This window comes from Elgaria multicarinata, chromosome 21, assembly GCF_023053635.1.
Source record: "Elgaria multicarinata webbii isolate HBS135686 ecotype San Diego chromosome 21, rElgMul1.1.pri, whole genome shotgun sequence".
Lineage (NCBI taxonomy): Eukaryota > Metazoa > Chordata > Lepidosauria > Squamata > Anguidae > Elgaria > Elgaria multicarinata.
The window spans coordinates 11,039,360-11,060,588 of record NC_086191.1 but is presented as its reverse complement, the minus strand read 5'-3'; the positions used below and the strand labels follow the sequence as shown (position 1 = coordinate 11,060,588).

General features: G+C 47.3%; 1 protein-coding gene and 1 non-coding gene across 2 annotated transcripts; one reads left to right on the top strand and one right to left on the bottom strand.

The window, feature by feature from the left end:
- Positions 1-1,898: 1,898 nt before the first annotated feature.
- On the top strand, positions 1,899-11,577 carry TUT1 (terminal uridylyl transferase 1, U6 snRNA-specific). The gene is made up of 10 exons (XM_063145963.1): positions 1,899-1,981; positions 3,013-3,203; positions 4,924-5,133; positions 5,276-5,390; positions 5,477-5,607; positions 6,498-6,730; positions 8,093-8,202; positions 9,144-9,266; positions 9,701-9,793; positions 10,380-11,577. Exons 1-10 carry the CDS (start codon positions 1,900-1,902, stop codon positions 11,438-11,440), a joined length of 2,349 nt encoding a protein of 782 aa, XP_063002033.1. The 5' UTR covers position 1,899; the 3' UTR covers positions 11,441-11,577.
- A 2,678-nt stretch (positions 11,578-14,255) lies between these two features.
- On the bottom strand, positions 14,256-14,446 carry LOC134412461 (U2 spliceosomal RNA). The gene has a single exon (XR_010026420.1). It is a non-coding gene; the product is annotated as a U2 spliceosomal RNA (small nuclear RNA).
- Between the last annotated feature and the right edge of the window lie 6,783 nt (positions 14,447-21,229).

The window sequence follows — 21,229 nt, the reverse complement described above, 5'->3', positions numbered from 1 at the left end:
TGAGAGTGATGTGGGAGGAACAGGAAGCCATGTAAAACAACGGGCCAGTGCTACTTCCCCCTACTTAGCTGAAAAAGCCCACGTGTTTCTCACTCATTACTATAAAGGTCCCTGGAGTGGGTGAGGTTCTGGTGACTGGTACAAGTTCATGAATCCCTTAGCAATTGTCATCCTCACTCGTAGGGGCTTTGGATTAAAGAAGCCACGAAAGGATGATAGAGAAAAAATGTGTTGGAGGGGAGAATGGCCTAGATGTCACAGAGGCCTGAAGAGAAACAGGATCAATCTGCACACCCTCACCAGTAAGGCTGCATGACGAGACAGCCTGAAGGCTGAGTAACACTCAAGCACAAGGGGGGGTTTCTTCCTGAGCAAGACAGGACAAACTCTGTGGCTTCTGAGCCACAAACAGGAAATTCAAGCTCTCTGGGAAGGCACTGTGGGATTTCTGCTCGGAAGTACATCTCTCAGTGTTGCCTTGGGCTGTCTGCCTTTGTCTGAACTTCGCGCATGAAGCGCTTGCTGCTCAGACAGGAGCCAGGGCAGCTAGCGATGGTAAAAGGCAGGGGGAAGGTACGAGTGGAGCAAAGCCAGTCTCCTCCATGGTAGGTCTAAGTGCCATCTCTGATATCAATCCTTGGCAAGAATTCTCCGTTTCAGCTTTCCATCTGTTCCTTCTTGCCAGTTCCATTGTCAAGATTACGTAATATATAGCTTTTTCAAATGTTTTACAAACAGCCATAGTCACAAGGGCACACAACCAGCTTTGAAAAAAATGTAACACTCAGTTCTAGGCTATGTGTCCTTTGGGAAACTCCCAAGCATTGCTTTGGGGGTTTTCCTCTGTGGCTCCCCGTCAAAGTTGAGCAAAGACCCCATCCACCACTCTGGCCTTGCCACCTTTGATATTAATACGTAGATACACATTTCATATCGCAGCAGCTAAAGGAGGAGGGAACCAAAGTGTTTTGCTGTCAAGATGTTTATTGTTTAGTACACCTAATAAATACATTTCACATAAAAATGAACGTTATTGTCATGTCTATATAAAAGCCACTCTGGGAGCCTTTTCGGTTGAGCAGCATAAAAATCCTACAAATAAATCAACTATTACTATATATATATTTATATTTAGCATGTGTGTGAGGAGCTCTGGGCACATAAGGACGGTTACTATGGGAATGGGACGGACAGGCTCATTCGAAGCCTAGGAAGAAGTTCTCGGCCAACGCCTCAACCTGATGAAAATGGAAGAGATCGCTGCCCCACATTAGCATATCTATAATAAAATCCACCCCCCCCGCTCGCGTAGGTGGGGAGGGCCATAGAGTGCGGAAGAGCAGCTTCCGGTAAAAATCGGAAATGGACCTACTCTATCCCTTGGCACCTCTATAATGAAACTCCTTTAATATACTTTGCATGGGAAGTTCAGAGCGGAGAACCCCGCGTTCAGTTCTAGACCGGAAATGCTTCGATCAAGACTATTGTATTAAAGGCCTGGAACATGACAAGGACTACCATGCTTTTTCTGTCTTTATGGGGAGGCCACAGACTCGATGAAAAACTACACTTCCGGTCCTCAACTGAACGTGGAATGGGGAGAGGGGCTCTTTCTGCTCTGCATTAATGCTTCTGGCACGCATATGGCGGCGGCCGAATGGGGACCGGAAGTGATAACTACGCCCAAGTTCTTTTGCTCTCTATAGCAAAAATCCTGCGGACACGCGGCCTCACGCGCGCACGTGGAAGGAGAGTCCAGCCCTTTCCGGCAGAACCATAGAGTTAAAAAAATAAAGCGCCTCAAGTCCTTCCGGCGGAACTTTCAGAAAAAAGCATGGACACGGGGGAAGTGTTTGGAGAACGGACTGGCTTCCGGCTATGATGGTAGAGAGGGCGGGAATGGCGGAATTGGGGGAAGATGTGGAATCTCTGCCCCGCGGGGGCTTTCGCTGCCGCCTTTGCCACGTGACTGTAGCCAATAGTGAGTGGGGTCAACGTTGGGGGTCTGTCCGGTGGCTGCAGTGATGGTTATCAATCCAATAATAATAATAAATAATAGGTTCTGGGGCTGAAACCTCCTTGGAAGCCACAATCTGACCGAGAGCAATCAGTGAGGTGGTCAGGGGAGGCACTCTTCTCTTTTATTCAAATACTTGTAACCTGATTTCTTTAAGTAAATAGTTTTGCTTCTTTATAATTTTGTACCCAGTATCCATTGACATTCATCCTCCCATGCCTGCTTTGCTAGTGCTACTAAAAGGTGTGTACAATCCCTAAAAACCGCATGTGAGCTGGTGCACAATCACTCCCCCCACCTTTTGGTGTATAGATAAGGTCAGTAGTCTTGTGAAATCATCCCCATGTGGTAAAATCAGATTCGTTCTCTTTTATACCATTTCCAATATATTGTTTTCGTCTAGATAGGCAGGGCCCAAAGCTGTCGTGACACTCCTAGCGTGGCCTTAATGAATTAGTGACCTCATTCACACATAATGACAAATCATGGTTTTAATAACCCATGGGTTGTTGTGCACGAGCAGGAGAGAGCAAGTGCCTCTTGCACAACCTTACCTTCCTCTTTTACTCAACAACCTATGAGGGCTCGTTCATAGGTTGTTGAGCATAATGTGCCAACCCAAGCCAATGGCTTCTTTAGGGGCTAAACAACTCAGCCGTAAATTCATGGTTTGCTGTTGGGTCAACTGCTGGTTTGTTTAGCCACTAAGCAACTCATAGGTCCAGATTCACATCACACTCAACAACGTATGAATGAGCCAATCATAGGCTGTTGATTAAAAGCAGAAATGTGCTGCAAGCAACATGCCCATTCTCTCCCACTTGTCCCCTACAGTTTGTTTAACCCAACAGCTGTCTTTATGTGTGAACTGCTCCACAGAAAGATGTTCTCCATCCTGAGTGTGAGTGAGGGGACAGGCCAGTTTAAAGAACTTTCTTGGGGCAGACTTGTTAGACACAAAGCTCTAACTGAAACGTCTGGGTTCCTACCTGCAGAGCCCAGTCTGGATGACCACTTGCATGGGAAGAAACATCAGCGTTTGGAAAATCTCCGCACTGTCCGCCAGGCCCAAGAACTTCGCAGCGTTTTTGTCAGTGGCTTCCGCAAGGGGACGCTGGCCTCGGAGCTGAGCGATTATTTCCAGGCCTATGGGGAGGTGGCCAATGTGGTGATGGACAAGGATAAGGTAAACCTTAAAAAAATCAAATGAAAATGAAAATCCTAGCATGCCTAAGTAAGTCTTTTTAGGAATCATGGTCAAATCTTTAAAATAATTGATAGTTGTGGTTTGTTTGTTTTTACAAAGAACAAGAGAGAACAGATATATTAAAATGTGTCTTCATTCTTTCTCCAAATGGTTTGAAAAAGAGCAGTGTCACCAAACGTGTATGAAATCTCCTTTTTCAGCGCCAACAACACTTAACATGTGCATTTGATAAGCTTTGATAACTTGCTATAGTCCTACGATGTGGGGGTGGGTAGGGAATTAGGAATAAACGTTATGAACTCAATGGGGCTTACTTTTGAGTATGTATGTATGGCGACTGCACTGTCAGTTTTCAAAGGCCCAGTTCAAACATAATGACAAAAATGTGGCTTAGTGAACCCACAGTTTGCTGTGCACAAGCAGGAGTGAGTGTGCTGTGGCCTGATAATTAACCCACAATTTGCCTGGGTCATAGAGCTGAGACCGAGGCTGCAATCCTAGGCGCACTTTATTGGGAATAAGCCTTGTTGAACACTGTGACATACTTTTGGGTAAACCTGCATAATGGTGCTTTTTGTGTCTACCAGAATGTGTATTTCATTGTGCTTCAAGTTTGCTGTCCCAGGCTCGGGTGGGAGGGAAGGAGCTGGGCGCGCTTGCCAAGGTCATCTTTGCCTGGCATTTCCAACTCTCACCATAGCACCTGGGGATTATCAGGGGTGCCTAGAAGTCAACTCGTCTCAGCTGTGGGAAAGAATGTTGTCAAGATGTGGGTCTCGCTCCTGTTGGGAGGGGTCACCAGAAGCCCAGGAAGGGCATTGGTTGGTTGGTGTAGATCATGGGGCCAGGTGGCCGAAAAAGGATAAAGTGTTTAGTGCTGGAGAGTCTCCATCTTCTTTGCTGGACGACACGCGTGTCAGGGGAAGGTCAGGTTCGGGCAGCCAAAGGGGGCTGCTCGAAGTTAGTTAGGCTTTTCTTATGTTTTAATGTGTTGGGGTATTGTGGACAAGGTCAGCCGCTGCTGCGGCGGGGTGATGGAATGACTGATGGTTTTATTGGGGTAATTGCTAGCCTTTCCCCCTCAATCTCTTTCCTCACTCCTTCTTCCTCCCCTCCTCCTCCAACCCTTCCCTTCCCTAACGCTTCGCTTTTACCGACCAAGGCCTTACATGTTAGTCTTAATGGTGTTAATAAACCTGCTTTGGTCCCTAATGTGTGTTTGTGCTTTATTCTTTTTAATATTTACCATTTTTAACTGTTGTAAACCGCCCCGAGAGCTTCGGCTGTGGGGCGGGATATAAATGTAATAAATAAATAAATAAATAAAAATAAATAAATAAACATCTGGCTCATCCTGGTTGTCGACAGGGAGGTGGGTTGCCTGGGAGTCTAGGACGTTTGGTCCAGGCGCCTACCTTGCAGGGACGTCAGGTGGACCCTGACTTCTATTACACTCCCCTTCCCAGTCTTCTCTACAGTGTCTAGCGGGAAGAAAAGATGTTCCTCCTGATCTGCTCAGCCTATTTCTAAGGCATTGGCCCTGCTAAGGCTGAGCAAATACTTCACATTTGCAGGCGCCTGTAGTAGACCAGTAATGCTATCCGTATGTTGGAGAAGATTGGCAGGGTAGGAAGACAGTGGGATGACTTGATCCAGAAACTAATATTCTTTTTGCCTCGTTCGTGTCTTCTGCCGCTAGGGGGTTTATGCCATTGTGGAGCTGCAGAACAAGGAGGTGCTGGAGAAAGTCTTGGCTCAACCCCAGCATAGCCTGGGGGGGCAGAAGCTGCGGGTCAAGCCTCGGGAGAAGAAGGATTTCAAATACACTCCCCCGAGGAAGCAGGGCTCAGCCAGGCGAGAACAGCTGAGCCCCGAGAAGCTGGCGCAGAACTTGTGCCAGGCTGATGATGTGAGTGAATTCTGGGCTTTGGCCCTTTAAGTACCCTTAACGGGACATACTGAGGAGCTAGTCTGAGTAAGGTTGGCCAAGTAGGCCGTCACCTGCTTGGGGCGTTTCATCTGAAGCCCTGTTATCGGTCCCCTCCCTGCAGGTGGATGCCCAGATGGCTTTGATGGTGCAGCTCTTTGAGTTTTCAGAGAGCGAGCGACGCCTGCGGGACTTGCTGGTCAGTCTCATCCAGGAGGTGTTCCTAGAGTTTTTCCCTGGTAAGTCACCATTCTCGACCTCTGCCTCAGACAACTGCTCTGATGTTTCCCTTATAGCCTTTGTCCCCCCTGCCTCCCACATCTAGGTTCCGCCATCCTCCCCTTCGGCTCCTCGGTGAACGGCTTTGACGTCTCTGGTTGTGACCTGGATTTGTTCCTGGACCTCGAGAAGACAAAGAGCTTCCAGGCATCTGCGAAGGGGCCTAGTGAGGCTCAGGTGAGGCCGGGGACAGGGAGCAGCTGGTTCATTGTCCTTTTGCAAGGCGTCACCGTGGCTGGGAACCATTACGTTCTCCCAGCTCCGTATTTCTGCATTCAATAAATACATCTGGAGTAGTAAAGGCGTTGGGTGCACAAGGTTACCACCTTGAAATGATTAATGACAGATTTAAAACTAGATAGCTAAGCAGTGCAGCTAAACTTTTAGCTGATTAATTGCAGCAGTTAATTAAGGGCACAATCTTAAGCACATTTCGACAGAAAAAAATCCTGCAACCCCCCAGTAATATTGGCTGAGGAATCCTGGGAGTTGTAGAACTTTTTTCTGTCTAAGCATGTATAGGACTGCAACTTACAGTATGCAACTGCGGGGGAAGTCCATAATCCAGGTGTGGAGCACATGCTTTGCAGGCGGGAAGTTTGGCCCTTCTCATCTCCAGGTAAACAACGCTAGCAAGGTTAGGAAAGGTGTCTGTCTGAATCCATGGAGAGCTGCTGCCAGTCAGAAGAACCAAAGCTCTGATTAGGTGCAAAGCAGCTTCATATGTATTCTGCAACTTTGGGAGGACCCCTAGCTCAGTGGTAGAGCATCTGCTTTGCCGGCAAAAGGCCCCAGGGTCGGTCCCAGCATCTCCAGGTGAGCCGCTGCTAGTGTAGACTAGGGGTGGTCAAAAGGTAGCTCTCCAGATGTTTTCGGACCTCTATTCCCAGCATTCCTGACCATGCTGGCAGGGGCTTCTGGGAGCTGAAGTCCAAACCATCTAGAGATCTATCTTTTGCCCACCCCTGGTGTCGACTGTACTGTGCTCCACGGACCAGTCTTCCGCTGTATTGCATAGGCAGGGGCAGCGGCATCCATTGCAAACATGTCTTCCTTTTCTCGTTCAGGCCGACAACGGAGCCAGTCCCGAACGGGACTCACGCTCGGAAGATTCAATCCTGAGTGATATTGACCTGGCCTCAGCCACGGTGCCCGAGGTGCTTGAGTTAGTCGCTACCGTGCTGCGTAAATGTGTCCCGGGGGTGCACAACGTCCAAGCTGTGCTAAATGCCCGCTGCCCGGTGGTCAAGTTTTGGCACAAGGAGTCCGGCCTGCGTGGTGATATCTCCATAAACAACAAGTGTGTATAGGGGTGTGCGTGCAAGCACATCAGTCGCGTTGGTGAAGTTCACATAGTTGCATTACAAGAAGATCTAATAATTTGCTGCCTCTACATGTGAGGAGGGGTAGTTGGGGCGTTCTCCCCTCCTCAAAATATGAGGCACACCTCAGAAGGCACTGAAGAAAATTATACACCGAAGAGAAAGGGAAAAGATCCACCAGCACTCCTGAAGTTGAGCACACAATATATAGGGAGCCCAATGTGTTGTGCATATATGAAAAGCCTCAGTGCGATTTATCCAAGCCAGCAGTCATATAGTAAGTGTCAGTGGACACTTAGCAAACATTTAATAAACATATAGCAAAGTTACTGGTGATTAATAAGGACAAACACATGTCATAAACATGAAAGAATACAAACAAGGGAAAACGAATAAATGTAATATTAAATGATGACTCTGGATTGTATGCTCCATTTCCAACTTCGTCAGTAATACACGTTTTCAATTTTCAAAAGTTAAGCATTCACCATTACATAAAAGCTTGGCATGTTGGCTGCAGGTTCTAGACTCGTGCTGTCTCTAAAAGTTGTTAATTACAGATTAGAAATCCTTTCCACAATTTTGGACATAGAGTCCAACATTTTCCTTCAAGAAGCAAACAGTCTACCATGGGGGTTGGTACCTGCAGCCAACATGCCAAGCTTCTAGGTTGTGGTGAACACTTAACTTTTGAAAATTGAAAACGTGTATTACTGACAAAGTTGGAAACAGTGCATACAATCCAGAGACATGTGTTTCTCCTTATTAATCACCAGTAACTTTGCTATATGTTTATTAAATGTTTGCTAAATGTCCATTGACACTTACTATACGACTGCTGGCTTGGATAAATCGCATTGAGGCTTTTTGTATATGCACAACACATTGGGCTCCCTATATATTGTGCGCTCAGCTTCAGGAGTGTTGGTGGATCTTTTCCCTTTCTCTTCAGTTTACAGTGAGGGTTCCTCTTTTTTGCTTTTGAAAATTATACGCCAGCTTCTCAAAATGTCTTTGCACGTTTCTCCTATAACACCCTCTTGATTTCTCGGTTGGGGAGCCACTGGGATAAAGTACTTCCTGTGTTCAGTGCACACCCAGCACAACACGCTTGCTTAGTCACTACAGTACATCAAGTTTCAAGGAACGGCTCCGGAGAGAATAATTCGTTTTGCCTGTCTCTCTCTCTCTCTCTCTCTGTATCTTTGGTGCTTTGGCTATCTTTTCTCACTATAAACTCCTAAAGAGATAAATGTCAAAGAGAACAGGGGAAAAGTGTGAGGAGGTTCAGGAAATAGCCGTCGGTTTGCGTAACACCCTCTGCTTTGTCTCCTGGGCAGGCTGGCGCTCTGCAACACACGCTTCCTGCAGCTCTGCACCGAGGCGGATGAGCGGGTGCGTCCCTTGGTCTATGTCTTGCGCTACTGGGCAAAGCAGCAGGCGCTGGCAGGTGAAGTGGGAGAAGTGGGGTGGCGTGTGAGAACTCGGGACACGAGACAAAGAAAATCAAGATGCCGCCATTTGTGTGCACGCAACAATTACTGTGGCACACAGACCCCAGCGGAATGAACGGAACTCCAGGAGAGAGCAATTTAGAACATGGTCAATTTGAACATAAGACTCCAGTGCTTTGAGATGTGCATTGGCTGCCTATCTGTTCCTGGGCTGCTCTGAACCTTCAAAGCCCTAAATGGCTTGCTCCGTCTCTCCCTTAAGTGTCCTGCCCGGACCCTAAGATAAATCTCCAGAAGCCCTCCTCTGGGTGCCCCTATCAAACGTGCTGTTTGTTATGATTGTAATTGTAAACTGCCCAGAGAGCTTTGGCTACTGGCGGTATTGAACTGTAATAAATAAATGGAACATGGGAAGCTGCCGTGTGCCAGATCAGAAGACAACCACATTGTCTGCTCTGGAGTGGCAACAGCTGACCTAGGCTTCAGGTAGAGAAGTCCTTCCGAGTCGTTGGGGAACATGGGTGGGAGGGTGCTTTTGTACCATGTCCTGTTTGTGGGTCCCTTGTCGACAGCTGGTTGGTCCCTGTGTGAACGGAGTGCTGAGCTAGATGAACACTTGGTCTGGTCCAATAGGGCTCTTCTGATGTTCTTACCAGCCTATTTTAGCTTAAAGCTCTTACTGCCAGTCACTATATCTTAGGAGAGGCATTTCAAGTTTTTTTAAATAGGGGGAAAACTGGGCAAAGGCCGAGAAACCCAACAAATCATGGGAGGTTGGGGGGAAATGGAGTGGAGGGCAGGGAAAGGGGTCTTAGCTTGAGGTTCTGCCCCCGTGCCATAAAGCTTTGTTTGGACTTTGCAGTAGAGGTCGGAGGCGTCCAGTGGCAGTGGGGTGGGGGGTTATTCTGACTGAATGGCTTCCTCCCTTTTCCCACAGGGAATCCTTTCGGTGGAGGACCCCTCCTCAATAACTACGCCCTGACCCTGCTAGTGCTGTTCTTTCTGCAGACGTGCAGCCCACCGCTGCTGCCCACGGTTGACCACCTGAGGGAACTGTCAGGTAAGTCCTCCCACAAGCTGGGGTATTGCACTGTTTAGAGAAGGCTGATTTGTGCGAGGCTGGCAATTTTGATGTTTTTGGATTGATGCACTGGACAGATTGCCAGTGGAGGCTGGTGGCTCCAGTGTCAGTGGGACGGCGAATCCGCTCTGGGACTCAGTCAGAACCGCCTTGGAGAGCTGCTTTGGTGTTCTGACTGGGCCCGACTGAAACCCGCGGTGGATTCACCCGCTCCTCTGACATCAGCCTGATGTCAGGCTTCTTTTTGAAACTATTATCGATATGCCACCCCATAACCAGTTCTCTGGGCAGATTATAGCAAAAGGGAAAATGAAGTGCAAATATTAAAAGCAGAAGGGTAAGCCAGGGATCACAAATATTAAATGAAGTTCCTGCTCATGCTTCTGGTGGCCTTGTTTTCTGTTCCTGCCCAGGCAATGAGGAACAGACCACAGTCGATGGCTGGGACTGCAGCTTCCCCAAGGATTCAGCCCGGCTGGAGCCCAGCAGCAACACGGAAAACCTCTGTGAGTTGTCATCTGGAGGCTAAACCCTAGGTGGATGTGGAGGGTGGTTGCTTTTTTTAAGGTGCAGTTGCGGGCCCGGGACGTTTCCTGGCAAACCGGTTTTAATCACACCCCGCCCTCTTTCCTCTTTGGAGGCGAAGTGTGCCCCCAAACACACTCCAGGCCACAGTGCATCACTGCCGGGGAGCAAGGTGTTGCCTTGGCTCTCTCTTCTTGGCAGCTGATCTCCTGGGCTCTGCTTGTGTTCTTCTCTGTGGTTCTGCAACCGCAGGTACAGACACTGTGCACTGGGCGTAGAATTCAGCATCCTGCAAGCCTTTCTCTCTTTCTTGCTTCTTTGGTTTTGATTTAATGGTTGGAACTTGTTGTGAACCATTGTAAGAGGTGCTCCCATGCGTACACACACGCAAATCCCTGTGGATCTCAGATTTGGAAAACAGAAAGATACCTGGGGATTTGACAGATGCGCTGAAGAGGCTGGTAGTTTTAACGCACATGTGTGAGCACGCACGTACGCCCACTCCTTTGCTTCCTTGTGACCCTGCTTGACTCGGGTTCTGTCTGGCCTGTCTACCTCTCATTCCAGGCTCCCTCCTGGCAGAGTTCTTCCGCGTCTTTGAGAACTACGACTTTGCAGGCTGCGTGATCTCGCTCCGGGAGGGCCGGCCGCTACCGCTGCCCAGCTTCCTGGCCTCCGAGGTGGGACACAAACTCAAGCTGGGGCCGTTCAACCTTCAGGACCCCTTCGAGCTGAGCCACAACGTGGCCGCCAACATCAACGAGAAGACGGCGCTGCACTTCCGGCGCTGCTGCGGCGCTGCGGCCAAGTACTGCCGGAGCTTGCAGTACCAGCGCAAATCCAGCAAGGGCAAGATCTGGGGGCTGGTCCGCCTGTTCCAGCCAGGCAGCCATGAGGCCGAGGCCCCAGGCGCCGAGGGCTTCGTCATCGACCTCCCGCCGATGCTGACGGTGCTGCCTGCCCAGTCCCAGGAGGTACTGTGCCGGGCTGGGGATTTCCACCAGCGCTGGTTTCAGAAGGTCTGTACCGCCGTAGCCTTTGTCCTCAGGGATGTGCTGAAATGTAGCTGCGTGGAGACGCAGCAGGGATCCCAGGAAGGATGGGAAGCCACCGGATCTAAGCAGGAAAAGGAGCAGCAAGAAGCCAAGACTGAGCAGTTGGCAGGGTCCAAGCGTTCCCTGGAGGAGGAGGACGACGACGATGACAATGACAAAGAAGGCGCTCCCTCCCCTCCCTCTAAGAGGTCGCGAGCCGACACTTTGCTCCCCGCCGGAAAGAGCGTGGCCTGGAACTGCGACGCCTGGCACCGGGTGTGGCTGGGGCGACGGCGTGTCCGCCGACAGCTCCACGGACTGGAGCTTGGCTCGGAACCAAAGTCTGGCTCCTTGGAGCTGGAGGCCAAAGTATCCAAGGCCATTTCGCAGCAGGAAGGGGAAGCGGCAGAGCCTCTGTTGCGGTTCGTGGCGTGCGCCCGAGCCGGGGACGGCATGTCTGGAGAGCAAGCTGCACGCATCAGCCTGAGCTTCGCTCCGGCCCCTGAACAGGCCGCCACCTTCCAGGAGTTCTTCCACTTCCTGCAAGGTTTTTTGCCCCGTATGGTGGAGCAACACCTGGCAAGTGTGGCCTGAGGCGCCCGTGTTTAGTGGAGACACCCTCACCAAGGAGGACACTATTGAGCCGCATTTTTATGGACAGTTTTACAGTTTTGTGTATATTTATATTTTTCTCTTACCGCCCGTGAGAATTAAAGCAGTGAATGGCAAAATGGTATTTTTGCCTTCTTTTCATTTCTTATTTATTTCAGTCGTTTCTCTCCCGCCTTTCTACAGCAAAGTGTACTCCAGGTGGCTGAGGAAGGGGCACCTGTTCCCCCTGCATGACTTCAGTTGTGCACCTTGTCCCTGCTCCTTTATGTGCAGGTGAATTCTCATTAATATCCATAGGAGCGCGTGCAGAGAGTGTCTCCCCACTGGACCTGATTCCTGTTGCTTAAAAAGCGAAAGAACGGACGGGCGTATTTCCAGCGGCTAACCTCTGGCAACGTTACAAGCGAAGTCTGAGGCTGACAAACCTTGCCTGATGTTTGCACTGGCATCTGGTAGGCAGAGATTTTTACAAAATCTTAAAAGTGGTAGCTTTGTAACCATGTGGTGGTCTTTTACATGGGGAAGAATTCAGTGAGAAATACATTTTAAAACAGCACAGTCAAATGTCCAAATGTAAAACGGAGTTTATTTAGGCAAAAAAAGAGAAGAAAAGGCAGCAGGGATCAGGGAAGGCAGCAAACACATATGCAGAATTCCAAATAAAAATTAACAAGTCAGTCTTACTTATCTAGTTACTTTATCTACTTGACTAGAGTTTTGGGTCCCAGATCTTATGAACTGAGACAGAGAGAGAGAGAGGACATGTAGCTTCCAGTTAGATCTTTTTGATGGGAATCTCTGCTCAGTAAAAGCCAACCCCTTTGCAGACGCTGATGGGGGTCAGTCCAATACCATGATAGCTTCCATTTCTGATGTCAGTGGTCTTGCCAGCAAATCAGAAAATCACCTAGTGCCTGGACCCACCTTCTTAATGATTGTATTAAAACAGGGTGACCATCTGAAAAGGAGGAAAGGGCTCCTGTAACAGTTGTATTGAAAAGGGAATTTCAGCAGATGACATTTGTATATATGGAGAACCTGGTGAAACTTCCTCTTCATCACACCAGTTAAAGCTGCCCTCTTTTAAATCTGGTCACTCTAGCATAGCTCCTGCACTTTAACTGTTGTGATGGAGAGGGAATTTCACCAGGTTCTCCATATACACAAAGGACTCTTGCTGAAATTCCCTTTTCTATGCAACTGTTAAAGATACAGGAGCCCGGTCCTCCTTTTCATAGGGTCACCCTAATTTAAAAGCCCAAGGTGGTTGGAAGCGGCCAGCCTATTCAAGAAAAGGGGTTACAGTTTTGTTCCACATTTTGGAGGACGAAGCGAGAAGTGAGGCTAAGTAAAACTATTCAGGTTGCCCAGCAAGGTGTTAACTGGTCAAATACTCTACGGGGCACTGTAAATCTATGCTAGAAGTAGGGGTTTGTCACAGGTGGGCTGTAGTCCACTTCATCAGATGTGGGATATCGCATCGCCATTGGCCATGCTGGCTTGGGATGATGGGTATTGTATTCCAATGCATCTTGAGTACCCCAGGTTGCTGTGTGTCATGTAAGGAAGTTCTTATGTCTCTTGAAATGGCAGCCAGTTGTTATTTATTTAAGCAATTTTATCCCGCCATTCAGCCAAGAAAGGCTCTCACGACGGCTTACAAAAATATTTCTTGCCAGTCCCTGCCCACAGGCTTATGATCTAAAAAACATGACACAAAAGGAAAGGAGATTGGGAGGGAGGTGGAGGAGGGGGAAAGAAAAGCAAATTCAGGCACTACATTCTTAGTTGCAAAGTTCAGCAGTGACAGTTGGCAGTAGGAGGGAGGGGGCTCTCAGCTGGAGCTGGACCCAGGCACGCTGGAGAGGTTACTATGACCCATCCAGGCCTCCCAGGCCTGTCCCATCTTTTAACTGCAAGCCTGGCTACCTACCCCCCACATGCCAGAAGGATTGAGAGACATGTATCTGAATTAAAGTGAATATTCTCTTCAATAATATAGGGCACCCCAGAGTCAAGTTATATGTTTGAGGGTTGAGACCATTCCATGTTTGTCTCCCATCTTCCATTAGAGTAATCAAATTAGGTCCCATTGATTTGATCTGTGCTTTTTTGTAAACGAAAACAATCTCTAAAGGGTTTATTTTTCTTTTTGTATTTTTGATCACAATGAAGTTTTGACTAGCACACTTGTCACGCCTGTTAAGAGTTGTTCATTCTCCCACCTATTTTATGGGAGATTTTGTTCAGTGCAACTGAAAGAAAATAGAAAAGAAAAAAGAAGAAATCATTAACAAGAGAAAAAAGAGATGTGTAGAAAGTATCATTATCCCTCTAATAGTGAACTCAGGTGGTTGAATGCCTAGCATTTGGAAGTGAAATAGGGCAGCACAAAAATAAGGGAGGCGTTTCTACATACTTCCGTGGGGATTTCCTAGACATCTCCGAGATCCCAAGGCTGAGAAAATTAATGTCTTAAAGTCAGAAAAGCCTAAAGAAAATTGGAAGTAGAAACTGGAGAAATTACAGCAGTCTATGAATGTAAATTTATGATAGCATCTTTTGTGAGGGGGAAGGAAAAAGCAGAAAACAAAGAGACTGGAATTGCTCAAGGCTCTTTTAGAGTCCTGTGCAGAGTTTAATATGTAATCACATAGAGAATACAAAATCCCATTCAATTCTCACAGAAATTAAACTGCAAAGGTACCAACTTTTAGTCTCTGCAAGGAAAAGATTGAGAATTATTTAAACCAGACTTGTTTCATCTATTTTTGAACCAGTAATATTCTCCCCAGAGGGGAGGTGCACCGTTCCTGGAGGTACTGCAATACCAGGTCGATGCGTGGAGTGGATGGAGCAAGCTCCTATTCCATCTCCCAGTTCCAAAAATCCATTTAATATATAGTCCTCAAATAGAGGACATATCAGATATTAAACTGATAAGAACAGATACTACACTTGATCTTAGCCAAAAGGCCGAGAAGCGATACTGATTCCTCAAAAAGGCAGGGTAGACTCGTTTTCCAGTGGTATTCAAGCGGACTGGGAGCGAATCGAGGCTCCACAGAGCTCAGCCCCACATCGGTCTCCGCGGTCTGTAAATTCCACAGAACGTACTCTGGCAACATTCCGGCGTCCATCGTCCAGGTAAGCAGCCTACTCCATAGGCAATTTAATCTCTAAAATTGTAGATTTTCTAGATCTCGTCAATTTCTCAGCTGTCGGCCTGGTTCCTCTGATGGCAATTGGCCTGATATTTACATAAACCTGCCCATTTCCCCATCATCCTCTGCGAGAGACAGTAAAATCACTGCCTGCCAGCAGAGGTCATAATTGATTCCTTTCTTGTGAAAACTCAGCTGTATGTGCAAACTGAACACTATTAAGAAAGGGGTGCAGACAGAATAAGTGTTCCCCATCCAATGATGCAATGCCATAAACACGTTTTCTGTACATCACAAAGGCACAGCACTCTTTTGGCCTCGTGTTCCCTTCAAAATTATTTGCTAGTAAATGCCTGAGAAACTTTCTTTACTCCTCTTCACAGTTTGGATTTGAGCATGGGATGCACAGCTGTATGCTGAGAAATTATAATGCTTTTCCCTTTTATTGCTTTTCCCTAATGACAATGCAATCGCGCCCCCCAAATTAACTCAGTACAGCTCAAGCACCTCAAAATGAATCCCCAACTGCCCCGTGGAAAGAATCCATTTTCAGTTTACTGTGATTTTACTAATGCATTTTCATGGATTTTACTTATAAGCTGCCTTGGAGGGATCTGTGTCCTGAAAGCTTGGACAGAAGGAATTGTTATAAATAAATGGAACCAATAAGAAGAGGTGGGAGGGGCACGCAAAAGATGTGCCCATCGTCCAAATTAGGAATGGAGGAATCCATCAAGTTGGGTTTGTCTCACACTTTCAGAATTTAGAAAAAAACAAACCAAAAACCCAGAATACCAAACAAAATTTCATATACCCAGAGGACCTTTTCCTCTGCTGCTCCCAGACTGTGGCATGGCCTGCCGGAGGAGATTCGTCAACTTAACAGTCTTTTAGCATTTAAGAAAGCTATGAAGACTGATCTCTTCCGGCAGGCCTATCCAGTGGAATTTTAGGATGCTTTTAGTATGTTTTTAGGCAGTTTTAACAATATATATTATGTTTTCATTAATGTTTTATGTGTTTTATGACGTTGTTCCCCGCCTTGATCAGGATGGAGAGGCGGGTTAGAATTTTTTTTAAATAAAATAAAATAAAAATACCTCCACAGTGCCATATTCAGGTTTTTGAGGGTCCCTGGGCAAGAAACCCCAGTGGGCCCGCTCCCTCAGTGAGTCTACCATCTCACTGCCATTGTCATCAGTTGATCATTGCTACCACTTGCTTGCCTGACAAGCAGAGAGTGGGCAGGGAGCAGCGTCTCGTCCTCCTCCTTCTCACTACTGCCATTGTCTGGGCCAGAGCGAGAAGCGAGATGTGATAGCTAATAGGAGCAGCTACTTAGTGGGACCCTGTTGGGGTGCGGGCTGTTGGCCAGTGCCTGACCATGCCTACCTTTGACACTAGCACTACACATCCATATGCATTTTAGTATGCATTTCTCCTATTGCATTAGGTCTATCCTTATGTACACATTTTGAGCAAGCAATTTTCCTGCCATAATGCATTTTAATGTTATTTTCAGTGAGATACACATTTTTGTATGAGCTTTCCCCCACACATAAGCATTTTTTGTACGTGTTTTGATTGCAAAATTCCCAGAAGTGCGCATTTCAAAGGAGAACCGAGTTTGGGCTCACATCTTGATTTGACAGTGCAAAATTATTAAGCTCATATTAAAGTGAAAACGCAACGCATGTCTCCTGCATCCAAACACAAACGCAAAGGCACACATCAATGCAGAAAGAGCCCTACGCAACCAAGCCCTTGTTTCCCGGTTGCTACAATCCAGGAAGAACCCTTTCAAGGCGACATACGAGATAAAAACCACCCTAATCAGATGTAGTTAAAAACAACATAAAAACGTGTTTCAATACAATCCATAAAAACAGAGATTGCCAATTAAAATAATTAAAAACGAAACTTACCAATAAAAGCCAACGGGTCTGACTTACGGGAAGGCCAGGGAAAGCAGGTATTTGGATGCAGAAGAACCAGGGGTCAGGTTCTTTTGTACAGAGCCAAGAGCAGGATTGTTTCTGGCCACTTTGATGGAGGAGAAGGGACAGCAAAGAACTTGAGCTGACAAGACCTGGAGAAAAGGCAGAAGGGAATGTGTTGAACCCACTGCCCAAAGACACACAAGCAATAAAATACACACACCACGGTCCAAATTTGCTGCCAAAAGGGATTATTCAGCATTTGGCATATCCTTCCCTTCAGATACGCAAGATGATAACGTAAAGAATTGACTTGCTGGCTTAGAACAGGAGTCTGTCTAGCACTGGGGTCAGCAACTACTCCGCATCTGACTCCAGTTGGCGGGTTTGGTATTAAAAATTGAATAGATCCCCGCTATGGCAGACAGTGTCCAAGCCTATAGCGTCATGGTGGTTGTATATAAGCCACACACTAGGTCCCTCTCTTTCCCTTTCTCTGGGTCTGCCCCACCATTGTGATCTGTGCAGGAAGGAGGGTGACTTAAACCCCCTCCCCACCCCACAGCCACTATGGGCCTGATCTGGATCCCCTGCAATTTATATCACAAAATAATGATCATTCCCCCTGATTTTACACTAGAGGAAAAACGAAACAAAAATGTAGATATCTGCTTTGGCCCTGAATCCCCTAGATACAGGATCTAGTACAGCGGTGGGCAGCATTTTGGCCCCCAGCGTGGGGGGCTGTATGGCAGTTGTGGCCTTGAGCAGAGCCAGTGGTAGGTGAGGCCTGGGCACCCCTCTCTCCTACACACACAGAGAGAAATATACATTTATTTTATTTTACATTATTTCTAGGCTGCTTTTAAGGGTGGAACTTGCTCAAGGCCGCAAACAAGATAGAATTGTACGGAACTGAAGCAATAAAAAATCAATATGCATATCCAATGAGAGTCCCCTAAAAACAATGATTACCAACATAACAAATAAATAATTATGAATATAATAAATATAGTAATTAGCAATAAAAACCAGCAGCTCAAGACATTATGGGAAGGCCACCCACACATACTCTCCCCTCATTGACTGACTGACTGTTTCTCTTGTTTCTCTTGAGGGAAAAAATAATGAGTCAATTTATGAGAATGTGACTCTTAAGAAAAACCACAGAGCTCAAACAGCTAGAACAGCTGAAGGCACTTCTGAAGGCCCAACCTACCTCATAGGGTTGTTGTGAGCTAAAATGGAGCAGAGGATTATGCATGCCGCCTTGGGTTCCTCAATGAGGAAAAAAAGGTGGGATATAAATGTAATAAATAAATAAGACTCTCCATTTTCTCCTGAAAGCTCTTTTTGACGAAGAAACCACAGAAGACACTCTAGCCAGACCTCCATTTTCTGGTAGCTTCCCTCTCCAAAATGTTGTTCTTGAGGGAGAAACCACAGAGCGTAGGGGGCTAGAGCGGCAAAGGGGGGGTCCATTTTAGGTCTCAAATTGGGTGGGGAGAGAAATAAAGAGAGAAAGGGGTGTGAGGAGACAAATGGGAAGGGCATTCCACAGGCCACAAGGGAAGTGGGACTGAGAATGCGTGGGTTATGCCAGCCCTGCGAAGTAGCCTGGTGTCACACCCGTTTGCTGGTGAGGGTGGGAATTAGAGTGGTATAACGACAGTCCTGCAGTGTAATCCAGGCTTGTCTTCTGAACAGGGCCATTGTTTGTTCCTTCATCCCCAAGGCTTTATTGTGAACTCATGATTATTCACTCATAGTAGTTTGTGGATGGTTTACACAATGTCATCACCCTCTAGGGCCTCTCCCATGCTTTGCAGCCATTATCATGGGTTATTTTAAATCAAGGAAAGTGCAATATTTTTCAGAATAGTGTGTTTATAGTGTGCAATTCCCCTATACCACACTGCCTTCTAGTAGCTGCCTTTTGTAATATCTTGCCCAATTAAGAGATCTGGCGATTTTGAAAGCTTTCACATATTTTTGTTACCTCTGAGTTGGCCTAATATTACCTCACTATGGTTCTTGGAATTTTCAGCCCAACAAGGCTACTGTTGCTTTCTGTTGTGAATGCAGTACACTGTCTTCCTTTGACAACATACAAGAACCATCATAGGCGTGAAGGGCAGCAGAGAAACAATTGAGGGTTTTAGCAGGGAGAAAGACATCCCTTTTAAGTAGGCCTTTCCCCCTTGAGTAGGTGTGAGACAAAACAGATCAGAGGTACAAAAGCACTCAAAGATATACAGTGTTTTATTCAAAGGAAAACAAGTAAGCATGTTGTTTTTAAGAATGTTTTTACTTTACCACCAATCAGGTGTTAGAAACCAATTCTATCAATTCTCCTCACAGGCTTCAATGAGGCCTTGAAAGGCAGCCTTCTTTCTGCCTGGAATCTTCTGGGCTGTTCCCCAGGCTTCTCCTGAAGTCTTCAGTCTGGTCCAGCTGCTGCTCAGTCTTCAGACCACCCCCAGCAGCAGCCGACTTTCAGGTTTCAGCTCTTTCCTCAGCAGGCTGCTTCAGGAGTCTTCCTCTCCCCTCTGATGACCTTCAGCTTCTGCCTCACAGGTTCTCAGCTCAGTCTTCAGACCACCACTAGGCTTCAGCTCTTCCTTCAACAGGCTGCTTCAGGAGTCTTCCTCTCCAGCAGATCTTCTTCAGCGTCTGCCTCACGTGCTCTCAGCTCAGCCTTCTGGTCTTGTAGCTGCTCTTCCCCCTGGCTGACATCTTCTCCAGGCTCCCAACTTCTCACGAAGCCCCTTCCAGATGACTCTTCCTCAGGCAACTCTCCAGTCGGTCTCCTCCTGGCAGACTCTCCGCAGCTCCTTATATTCACTCCAGTCAGAACCCTCCAGCCAATCAGCTTTGGGGCGACCAACACTCCCTCACCCCCACCTCTGTGTAAACTTAGGACCAATGGGCATCTTTTCAATGTTCAGTTATTGCCCAATCAGAGGGTGCCGATTTCAATCCTACCTTCCCATATATAAGGACAGAAAGCTGGCTTCATTTTCACCTCCTGATGAACTGCCATTTTGACAACACACCATGTCTACCATAATGCAACAGTAAAACTTTTACCGCAGAGAGTATCAGTTTTTGCTCTCCCACTTGTGAGATCTTGTGGTAAACAAAAAGCAAGCGGGGTGAAGGCATTATTTTGGATGTTTTCCCAAGAATTCTGATTGAGTTGACTTAATTTTCTACCTATTACATTTGCTGTCTGGCTTTTCGCTCTCTCTTTTTTTATCCTGCCATAAACGCACGACCTGTCTCTGTAATCCAGGCATGAGGAACCTGAGGCCATCCAGATGTTGTTAGACTACAACTTTCACCGCCCCTAGTCAGCTGCTTGGACAAATGACAGTAACCACACTCTTCCAGCCATCTGTCTAAGCACACATCCATGAGAGAGAATCCAGGTCACGGCTGCAGCCTTGCGGGGTAACGCGGGGTGATGCTTCCCTATGGGGTAATGCTGTCAGTTCCGGTTCACATCTTCTCTGTCCTCTGTTCCAGGAAGAGCCATCTTGATTAAGGCTGTCCTCCCTAACCAGAATACATTTTGGGGACCACTTGTTTAGATCATGTTTGTTTTGTTTTAGTACTAGTTTAAAGTTCAATTTTAATATTTCCTTTAGGTCTTGCTGGATCTACATATCCCAGCCTTGACCATAAAGAATCTGAAGTCTGAGGGAACCTCTGAGCCTCCAGATGTTGCTGGACTCTACTCCCATCATCCCTGGACATTAGCCATAATGGCTGGGGCTGATGGGAGCTGGAATCCCAACAACACCAGAGCACCAGGTTGTTGCCTGCCTCTCAATGCAGGGCTGTTGTATCACATTCCCCCATAAGAACGGCTTCAGTTGAAATGCGCTCCCGTGGCCACACGGGGCCGCTGTTGTTCCACATCAGAAAAATGCTACTTTGCCCTTGCGTCTGCTGTGGATGTGCAAATGCCTGTCTCTCCCTCCCCCGCCAACCCTGTGCCCTTCCCTTTGGCCTTGCTTGATGTGTAGAAAAGCTACTGCCTTGCCAGAGGTTTTGATGGCAACCTCTGATGCTTGCTTTTCCCTAGTGGGCATTGGTGGCTGGTGGCCATACCAGCTGCAGTGGGCAGCTGCTGGGAAGCCCATCTGTCAAATGCTCCCTACCTCGTTCCTGTGGGATGCCCCACTGTCAAAAACAGGATACAGACAAGGTTGAGCAGGGCTTCTGCTAATTAAGAACACGATTTCAGTTATGTTTTTGCTAATTAAGGTTAGAAAAGGTAGATGACAGTGGAGGGTGCTTAAATCAACAGACTCGGGATTTCAAAGGCCTCTGTCCTCTCTGCCTCTGTCCTCTCAGTCATCCTGGCTGCAACCCTGTCCGGTAGGCCAGTATGATCGTCCCTGCCTGGTTGCAAATGGAGAGCAGGCAGATAAAATGGGAAGGGGTGTGTGCGTGAGGATCATGTACATGCTCAGAGGTACCCAGCACAACATGCTAGAATTTGGAGGCACTCCACACATGCTCAGAAGTACCCAGCACGAGATGGTAGAATGTGAATGCACTCTGCACATCCTCAGAGGTACCCAGCATGAGATGCTAGAATTTGAAAGCATTCCACACATGGCAGGATTTGAAGGCACTCCACACATACTCCGAAGTACCCA